This window comes from Chiloscyllium plagiosum, chromosome 6, assembly GCF_004010195.1.
Source record: "Chiloscyllium plagiosum isolate BGI_BamShark_2017 chromosome 6, ASM401019v2, whole genome shotgun sequence".
Taxonomy (NCBI): Eukaryota; Metazoa; Chordata; class Chondrichthyes; order Orectolobiformes; family Hemiscylliidae; genus Chiloscyllium; species Chiloscyllium plagiosum.
Window position 1 is genome coordinate 117,712,458 of NC_057715.1, and position 10,393 is coordinate 117,722,850.

A 10,393-nucleotide genomic window follows, 5' to 3' on the forward strand; every position below is an offset into this window, starting at 1 on the left:
CCTCTGCATGAAAAAGTTGCCCCTTAGGTCTCTTTTATATCTTTACCCTCTCACCCTAAACCTATGCCCTCTAGTTCTGGACTCCCCGACCCCAGGGAAAAGACTTTGTCTATTTACCCTATCCGTGCCCCTCATGATTTTATAAACCTCTATAAGGTCACCCCTCAGCCTCCGACGCTCCAGGGAAAACAGCCCCAGCCTGGTCAGCCTCTCCCGAAAACTCAGACCCTCCAACCGTGGCAACATCCTTGTAAATCTTTTCTGAATCCTTTCAAGTCTGTACTTGCTGTTTGGAAGGATGAGCACTGGGATAGGGACGTGGTGCCTCCAGGCCATTCAGCCCATTGAGCCTGCCCCACCATTCCACACCATCATGGCTGATTGAATTATATCAATGCCTTTTCCTCACCTCCTACCCCTGTACTGTCCAACCCCCCCTGCCGGCCCTCTGTTTTAGAGAAATCTACCAATCGCTACCTTCAACATCTTCAATGACTGAGCTCCCACAGCCCTGTGAGATGGAGAAACCCCAAAGCTCCCAGCCCCCGAGTAAACGAATTTCTCCTTGTCTCAGATCAAAGTGAGATCAGGTTTTAGATTGCCTGACTCTCCGGGCCATTGTGGTAAAGAGTCTGGATCCAATGTAACCGTACCACTGGGAAACCTCTCCTCATCCCCTTCAGAGTTTCACAAAGTTAAAGAAAACTGTCCAGTCTTCAAATCAACGTGAGGGGTCCACTGATTGGAGGCAGGATTGACTATCAGGAATAGGCCATTCAGCCCCTCCAGCCAGTTGGTGTGGTCACGGTGGATCTGATCAGTCCATATTGCTGCCTGCTCCCCATAACTTTCACCCCTGATAACCTTTCACCCCTTGTTCATCAGGGACCTCTGCACCTTGGCCTCAAAACTATTCAAAGACTGTCCTCCCATCGGATTTTCAACAACAACCCCAAACCCTCCTCGGTTTTGTTGGAAATGGGTGGCCCCTGGTTTTTAAACAGTGACCGTTTTGTTGTACAATCTCCCACAGGAGGAACCATCTCTTCCACATCCCCCACCGTCCACTGACCCTCCCTAGGCCATGTCCCTCACGATCCTGGGTGTTTCAGTTGAGTCTCTCTCACGTTTTGGAACTCCGTTGGATCTAGCCTGTCCAACCTTTCCGCAAGGATTTTCCACCCGTTCAAGGTTTTCATCTGGGAAACCACCTTCAATACAGTGACATCCATCCTCGTTCAAAACTCCATTCCCCACATCCAAACTCCCCTTCACTATCTCTCATTCCCTTCTGTTGGTTCCTAGTCTTGTGTATCCTTGTCTTAGTTCAGATCCACCCCTTCCCTTGGCCCTTCCCTGTCTCCCAAGTCCTGATCCTCTGGGGATTCTGGCTCCTTGAGCATCTCCCAATTCCCATCGCATTCACGACGGCAGCCATGCCTTCACTTGCCTGGACCCTGGACTCTGACCCTCCCTCCCTAAACCTCTCCGCCCTTCACTTTCCGACTTTGAGTCCTTTCAAGTGGACGTCTTTGAGCAGGCTATTACCCTGACAGAGTCGCTCCTTGAGCATCTCCCAATTCCCATCGCATTCACGACGGCAGCCATGCCTTCACTTGCCTGGACCCTGGACTCTGACCCTCCCTCCCTAAATCTCTCCGCCCTTCACTTTCCGACTTTGAGTCCTTTCAACTGGACGTCTTTGAGCAGGCTATTACCCTGACAGAGTCCCTCCTCCTGAGGCTGAATATTAACATCTCTGTAACACAGTGGGGCCTCACTCCCAGTATCAAGCTGCCTTCCTTTTTGGTGACGGGAGAAGAGTTCCCCTCCTCTCCCGCTTTCCCCCTTCCCCTCCTCTTTCTCCATTCCTTCACCCCAACGTTCCCCGTTCCCTCCCCTCCCTCACCCCTTTCTCTCCCCCTCCCAGAGGAAATAGTCATTCAAGAGAAACTACCCAAACCCTTCTAACTGCTCCTTTGGGTTGCTTCATTTCATGAGCTGGCGGGGATACCTGAGAGACCTGTCTTTGTAAAATTAACCCTTTTCTGACTGGCCACTCCTTTCCTGGGACTGCTGTCCCTCATGAGGTGTGGGCTGTGGGTGTGAGCTCAGTCACCCTCCCCCTGCACCGAGGCAGGGCCTAGTCCCAGAACGTTAGAGAAACAGTAAGGTCAGCCTTGGGCTCTGGTGGGTTCTAGCAACACGGGTTCCATTTTACTCTTAATTCCCGCCTTGTACCGATCAAGGTGACTTTCACAGAATCTCTGCACAGAGAGAAGCCTGAGGCCTGGTGTCCAGGTTAATGATTCTCTCTGCACCTCCACCTCTAACCCATGGGGCCCGAAGCCAGGGCCTTGTTCCTGCTGTCACTGACACTGAGCCAGGATCTCAGGTCTCTGTCAGAACAGTTCATTCAGTCAGTTCAGAGGGGCAGAGTAGTGAGGGGGTTTTGGGAATTGGAGCGGGATGATGGGCTCAGGGCTGGCTGGGGAGGGGGTGACGAGGCCTGGGCGGGAGGATTAGTGGCGTAGGAACCACCAAGCCTTGTCTAGGGGCAAGCCCAGCCAGACGGAGCAGAGTGACAGAGCTCTATCTGTTCCTGACCTGCTGTTGGGGTCTAAGTTCAGTGACATGGTGTGTTATTGATTCAGTATAAACACACCCTGAATCATCCACTGAGTTAATCACCAGGAAGACAACATCTAAACACACGGCTCCCTCGATACTGGCCTTATCGGAGAATCAGATTAATGCTGGCCTACTCTCTCCCTTGCAGATAGATCATTAAGGAGTTATTTTCAACTGATTCCAACCACCCCCCCTTAATTGTCACTTTTGTTAACCCATGAGGCTAAGTGAGGAAAAGGAAAACAACTTGCATTTTTATAGCACTTTTCTTAGGTAGAGGACATCCCAAACCACTTTTGTGGTTCACTGCGTAAACACTAAGGCCATGTTCTACACGGCAAGATCCCACAGAGAGCAAATAGATGACACGATGACCCAGTTCACTGATGTTGTCCCTAGTCATCTACAAAACAGGAGCATCTACCCGGAAGGCCATTACTCCGACAGTGCGGCGCTCCCTCTGCTCCGACCCTCCGACAGTGCGGCGCTCCCTCTGCACCGACCCTCCGACAGTGCGGCGCTCCCTCTGCACTGTAATGCAAGGGTCAGCACTGAGGGAGCACTGCGCTGGCGGAGTGTTGGTCTACCTTCTGTGACCCTTGACATTCAGACTGGGAAGTGAGTGTTGAGCAGGGAGTCAGCATTGACTCCTGAGGGAGCTGTGCTGCGTTGATGTGGCCATTTTTAGGATGATGTGGGGATGTGATCAGGATGTTTTTGGTGAGTATGGATCAGAAGGAATACCCCACTCGGACATTTCAGATCAGAAAACCAAAACACATTGGAGCAGGAGTAGGCCGGTCCACCCATCAATTCTGTTCCCCATTTTGAGAGATCCTTAACTCCATTTTCCTGCCTTTTCCCCAAAACCCTTGGTTCACTTCCTGGTTAATAATCCGTCTCAGCCTTGAATATTCCTGGTGACCTGGCCGGAGGAGGTTTGCTGACCCTTGTTGTAGTTGCCTGTTCTGGTCTACACTCACTAACAGGCAAGCTGAGACACAGCTCCCTCACTGAGTGCCCATACCTATCTCCCTGACAACCTCAGTTTCCTTTCCTGACCACAGGCCCCCCCCCCCCCCCATGTTGGAGTTCCCTTGGCTCTGGGGGAAAGTGTAATGTGTCCCTAGCTAAGTGGTCCAAGGGTTAGAGGTCGTGCAGCAGAGTGAATCCTGGATTCCAAGCCTCTGGTCCAGCCTTCCTGAGTCAGATGGGTTTTCCAACAATGTGATCTGATCGTTGGAACAGGAGGAGGCTCTTCGGCCCCTCTGGGCTGTCCTTAATTCACCGAGATTGTGATAGATCTGCCCTGTCCCTGCGTAAGCCACCTCCTAACCGAACTAGATGAGCAACCGATCTCTCACTGAGCACTGCTGTGTGTCAGAGACCTTCCTCATTTCATTTCAGATAGATCCGGCTCTGCCCCTCATTCCAGACTGCCATCAGCTGTAACCCATAACGTACTGAAAACTTTCAAATCACAACGTAACCTTTGAAATACCCTGGAACACCCCTCTGTTGTAGCTTGGAGTCCAGGTATCATTTTGTTAAAGCCACCGCTGTCGCTTCTCCCTCAAGGGGAGCCCATGATGTTGATGTGGTGGCACTGAGCGAGTAACTGAGATTCTAGGAGGTGAATGTCGCTGTGATGGATGAATTTAATAAAGATCTGAATGCCACATTTGCCTAATGGTGACCACGTAGCCACTGCAGATTGCTGTAACAATCTGGCTGACTAAAGTCTCTGCGGGAAGGGAATCTGCCGTGTTTATCCAGTCTGGCCTAATGTGTGACTCCACACTGGCAGCAGGTTCAGAGTAGGGTTGGGACTGTTGGAGGGGGAGGGGGTCTGTTGGGGGAGGGGTTTGTTCTTCAGTTGCTGACGTTTTGGGTTTTGTTTCGGTGGGTTTGCAGGTTACTGACTGAGAAGGTGATTACCACGGCCCAGGGATGCAGAGCATTAAATGTGTGGTGGTGGGAGATGGTGCAGTTGGGAAGACCTGCCTCCTGATCTGTTACACCACCAACGCCTTCCCCAAGGAATACATCCCAACTGTCTTCGATAACTACAGCGCACAGATCACCGTGGACAATCGGACAGTGAGCCTGAATCTGTGGGACACTGCGGGTCAGGAGGAGTATGACAGACTGAGGACATTATCCTACCCCCAGACTGACGTCTTCATCATCTGCTTCTCCATAGCCAGCCCCCCGTCGTATGAGAATGTGCGCCACAAGTGGCACCCTGAGGTGACCCACCACTGCCCGGATGTGCCAATGCTTCTCGTGGGCACCAAGAAGGACTTGAGGAATGACCCTGAGACCATCAAGAAGCTCAAGGAGCAGAACCTGAGCCCCATTTCCCATCACCAGGGCAACGGGCTGGCCAAGCAGATCCAGGCCGTCAAATACATGGAGTGCTCCGCCCTCAACCAGGAAGGCATTAAAGAGGTCTTTGCCGAGGCTGTGAGAGCTGTCATTAACCCAGCTCCGGTGAAAAGCAAGCGATCCTGTCAGCTCTTGTGAAGAAGGCTCCCTCTCCCCCTCCCCATTCCCTGCCGATGGCTAGCCACAGTCAGGACATTGTAATCTCTGGGTAACGGCCCTGGAAATCCCACTGAACGTGGGAAGAGCTCAACTCTGTCCAACATTCAGAAGGAGAGTGACCAAGGGCAGAGATCTACAATAGGTCTGTTCCCAATATTCAGGGCACACCCTCTTTGCTTTCCAAACCACCGCCACCCCCCTCACCAAGACCCTGGCAGACACTGTCTCCCAAGAAAAGTCATTTCTCGTGCATTTGGGGATGAATCCGGGAGTGTGTGGGAAGGGGATGACTTCCTAAGCCGTATAGCTGGTGTGATTGCTGTCCGAGAGCCCCCATCCCTCCCTCTGTCCAGAGTGATCCTGATTTGGGGGTCAGGTTCTCCCAGTGTTTGGTTCATTCTTGGGGCCCCCCCTCTTCACAGGAGCTTCCCTGCACATTGTCATTATTCCTGCTCCTGGAATGAGCTGCTCACCAGGGACGGCCCCCATCTCCCAGGGACGGCCCCCATCTCCCAGGGACGGCCCCCATCTCCCAGGGGGGTCACCCTGGATTGCCCACATCTCCCAGGGGGTTACCAGAAACACCCTCAGACACAGCCTCAGCCTATCCGCACCTTCCTGTACCTCGGCCTCCCATTGGTTGAGAGTTCCCGGGTGAGGCAGCCCTGGCTGCAGGGTAAAGGGAGGGAGATCACGGGGGAATCCAGTGGCTTCCCTCTCCTCCCCTTTAACACAACTGCACTGGCCCTCCTGAGCCTAGATTGGTTGAGAATTTTGGTAGGTTGCATCAGGATGTTTTATTCCCAATCCAGAATCGATCCCAAACAAGAGACTGTGTGAGGTCTTTCCAAATTCATTGCTTTCAGTTATAGAGTCATAGAGCAATGTAGCATGATCCATGATGCCACTTGGCTCATTTCCAACTGCCCAACTGGGTCCATATCCCTCTAACCCCTTCCCATCCATGTCCCTATCCAAACGGCTCTTAAATGTTGTTGTTGTACCAGCCTCAACCACGTTCCATTCCATACACACACCACTCTCTGTGTGAAGAGTTACCCCTCAGGTCCTTCTTAAATCATTCCCCCTCTCACCTTAAGCCTATGCGCTCTAGTTTTCAATTCCCCATCCTTGGGAGAAAGATTCTCTGCATTAATCCTATCCAAGCCCTCATGATTTTATATGCCTCAGTAAGGTCATCCCTCGGCCTCTGACATTCCAAGGAATAAAGTCCGATACGTTCAGTGGCTTTGTTTTGAACCTGGAGGGCAGGGTGGGCTAGGGGATTGTGCTGGGGCAGAATGGCCTTGCCTGTGGGTGGAGAGGGTTGATGGGCAAGCAGCTGCCTTGTGTCCCCTCTGTGAAATCCCAGCAGGAACCCACTGGACCTTCAGGCATTTGTCAGTGGCTCAAACTATCAGGACCTTGAGTTGCCATTTGCTGGGGATTGAAGGTGGGTGTAGGGGGTGGGGAGTTGTTTCAATGGGGTGGGGCCAGCCTAGCTCAAACAGCAGGGAACTGTTTAAAATGTGCTATGACCCACCTTCAGGGCAGGTGGGAGTTGATATGTAAAACCTATAGTTTGACTCGGAGGTAGGGATTCTAAGTCAGTACCACTCGGGGCCCCCACACAGTGGGTGGGGGGTGTGAGTGTGAGGAGACCCCCAGGGGAGGGGAGGGGAGGGGGTGTGTGGGGAATGGGCTCTCTCCTCTGACCAGAATGATCCTGATGGTGAGACAGACTGTACTGGTTACTGAAGGGAAACCAGCTCCCAATCCCCCTCTTCCTGCCATAAACTGTTCAAAACCACTTTCACTTCCACCAGTCTGGGTTTAACAGCCCCCTTCCCCTCTTGCACCCCCTAAAATCCACTCTCTTTCCCCCCCCCCCCACCCATGATGAACTGAAAAGGATGAACTCGGTTGCACAGTCTGGTTAATGGGGTGAAGATGGGGAGCTTCGCCAGGCCAGACACGACCACAAGCATAGCCCAGGAGCTGTCCCACAGTGAGCTCTCTCTACAGCAGACATTATACCGACTCCTCCCAAATGCTGAGACTCCCTCGGGATCTGCGGGATCTCCACATTCTGGCATTTCCCCTCTTTCCGATTTCCTTTCCATCCAGGAGCTTCCACATTCCTCTTCACCTCCCCCTCAGCCCTTTCCCTACACCCCTCCCCATTCAAAACCATACCTGGATGGAAAGTGGGGGGGGCGGTGCTTGGTGGTCTTTCTTTAAAAAAAAGCAATCTCTTGTATCTTTTGACTGTTTGTTTATTATGGTTTGTAAGAATGTTAATGTTGCAATCACTGCTTGATATGAAGGCTGGGGTGCCATGGAATTGGCCACGGGGGGAGTTTGAGACTGTGGCCTTTGTGATTGGGAAGGAGGGGGACAATGGGGATCTAGCCAATGGCAGGGGCATGGAGAACAGGTGGTTAGATGTCCATGTGATAACCATCAACCACCATCTCCCCCTGCTGTATGTCTAACCAGAGCTGAGCCCAACTGGGAGGTGCCATAGTTCCCCAATCCTGAGACCCCCCTCCGCGACCCACCTTGCTGCTGAGCAAGTTCATTAATTCTAACAGATGCCTCTCAGGTGACTTAGGCTGAGATCACAGTCCCGAAAACGACAGCCACCAACCAAACTCCAGCAAGCCCCTGAAATCCAATCCACCTCGCTCCAGCTACACCCCACCTCACCCTACCCCGACTTGCTCCAGTCACCCCGTGTCTCCTCATTCAGCTCGCTCTTACAGCTCATGTGGTTGGATGACCCACTCACTCGCAGCAGGCATTATACAGAAACGACGTTCCCTGTCCAAAGCTCAGCTTCCAACCCCTGCCCCATCATTCGCCTTGTGCTCTCGCTGACAGAGATGATAATGAAGCCTCAGGTTCACAGATCCCCCCCTGCAGTGTAACATTTACCCCCCACCCCCCTTAACCTGCTACATTGTCCTGATAAATTAGGTGCTTTTTTTAAAAAAAAGGAAAAAGTCTTCATAATTAAAAAGAAAGGATGTAACAAACTCAATCTGCTGTTTTGTAAATCTATAATGTGTGATCTTTTGAAATATGCTTTTTTTGCTGGAATGTTTAATTGCTCTGATGTTGCATTGTTTGTTTTAATTTTTTGAGCTAATAAAAGGCTTTATTATTGGTGTTACATTGCTAGTTCTAAGATCAAATGGCCTAGCGTTGCCATAGTGACAGGCCAGCCTTTTGAAGCCTGGGATTAGATTTGTTCTCTTTGCCTGGCCAGTTGCTACAAGATGAAAGGCTGCCTGACAAAGGCAGATCACTTGCCCTTGGTTTGTAATCCCTCGAGTTTCGAAAATGAAAAAGTGATCTAATCAAGAGATTGAAGATGATGAAAGAGTTTGATAGGGTTGTTAAAAAGAGAAGCTATTTCCTGTCTACGGACTACGGACTCCAGAACAAGGGGCTGAACCTGAACATGTCAGCGACATGGAGTCAGGAAACATTCAGGGGTGTGGAAAGCTGGAACTGTCTCCTCTGAGAAACCGTTGTTGCTGGCAGGAACAAGTGGAAATTCCCAGACTGATTATTGTCAGGAAACCCCAGGGCTGGTCAGTATGTACTGACCACACTCACACGGGGATATCCATACCATCCACCCTGAGTCACACTCTCAATCTGCACTCACTCTGGGTCCATTCACCCTGTCTGCCAGTGAAGCACTGCGTAAAACATTTGATGTGACATTTTGTAAACTGTAGTTACTGAGCTGCAGTGAACAAGAGACCCAACAACGGGACTAATCAGTTTATCTTCAAGATGCTAAAGAAATCCGAGCAGCAGGAAATGGTTCTGCCACACCATTCAGTGAGATCCTGGTTGTCATTAACCCTGAGATCTCCTGTTCTCTCCAAATACCCAGAGCAGCCCATTGTGCTCAAAAATCCAAGGAGCTATTCCCAATGGAATATGCAGTGACTTGAGTCCCAGGGATGGACAATCCAGAGATTCACACTCCTCCAGTAAAGAAATTCATCCTCAGCTCAGTCTGAAATCATCAACCCCTTAACCAGGGACGTGCCCCTGTCTCATAGATTCTACAGTCTGCGTCAAAACACCTCTCCATATCTGCCCAATCACACTTTGATAGAGTCTTCTGTGTTTCAATGAGATGACCTCCAGAGATTTACCTCCAGCACTGACTCTCCGAGACTAGAACACTCCCTCAGCACAGACCCTCCGACAGTGCGGCACTCCCTCAGCACTGACCCTCCGACAGTGCAGCGCTCCCTCAGCACTGACCCTCTGACAGTGCGGCACTCCCTCAGCACTGACCCTCCGACAGTGCCCACTCCCTCAGCACTGACCCTCCGACAGTGCCCACTCCCTCAGCACTGACCCTCCGACAGTGCCCACTCCCTCAGCACTGACCCTCTAACAGGTTGGCATTCACACTACGCAGAAGGCTCAGTCTGGTTTATCCTCCCCAGGCTCCAGAGTGGGACATGACCACACAACATCTCATCAAGACATCAGGGTGGGATGAGTGAACATAAGAATCTGTAATGACTAATCCCTTTGGAGTTGCTTCATTGTCCCACATTTCCGGAGCTCTCACGATGGCAGCGAGCTGTGGCCCCAGTACTGCGCCCCCATCCCCTTCCCTTTGTTGCTGTGTGTGTTGATGATTGCAGCCACTGTATTGTGGGCTCTGCTCAGTGACCAAACGGGAAGCTGAAACAAGAGTGTATTTAAAGCAAGTGATGAGCCAGCGACTGTACCAAGTTCAGAGTCCTTGGTTCCCCTTTCTAGGCACAGAGAACATTCACTGGGAGATGCTGAGGGAGACACAACTGCAGAAGAACACAGCAGCAGCTCCGAACACAGCTGAGCCAGGGATTGGGAAACTGAGACAGTCAGATATCCTGGCTACGGTCTTCACATCTCTGACGTGAAAGCCGCATCTCCTCATTCCGATAAGAGTCAGCCACGATCACAGCTTGTCTTTGACTCAATTCCCAATCTTGGGAGTTCTCCCAGTCTCTCTCAGTCAGTGATGAGGGAGTGCCGCATTGTCAGAGGGTCAGTGCTAAGGGAGTGGGCACTGTCGGAGGGTCAGTGCTGAGGGAGTGGGCACTGTCGGAGGGTCAGTGCTGAGGGAGTGGACACTGTCGGAGGGTCAGTGCTGAGGAAGTGCCGCACCGTCAGAGGGTCAGTGCAGAGGGAG

General features: G+C 51.7%; 1 protein-coding gene across 1 annotated transcript in view; it reads left to right on the top strand.

Moving 5' to 3' along the window:
- The window catches only part of LOC122550983 (rho-related GTP-binding protein RhoG-like), a 7,913-nt gene extending 2,727 nt beyond the window's left edge, over window positions 1–5,186 (top strand). Inside the window, exon 2 of the mRNA XM_043692566.1 lies at window positions 4,546–5,186. Within this exon, the coding sequence (XP_043548501.1) occupies window positions 4,582–5,157 (576 nt within the window). The 5' untranslated portion in view covers window positions 4,546–4,581 and the 3' untranslated portion in view covers window positions 5,158–5,186. The remainder of the gene's footprint in view (window positions 1–4,545) is intronic.
- The last annotated feature ends 5,207 nt before the right edge of the window (window positions 5,187–10,393 follow it).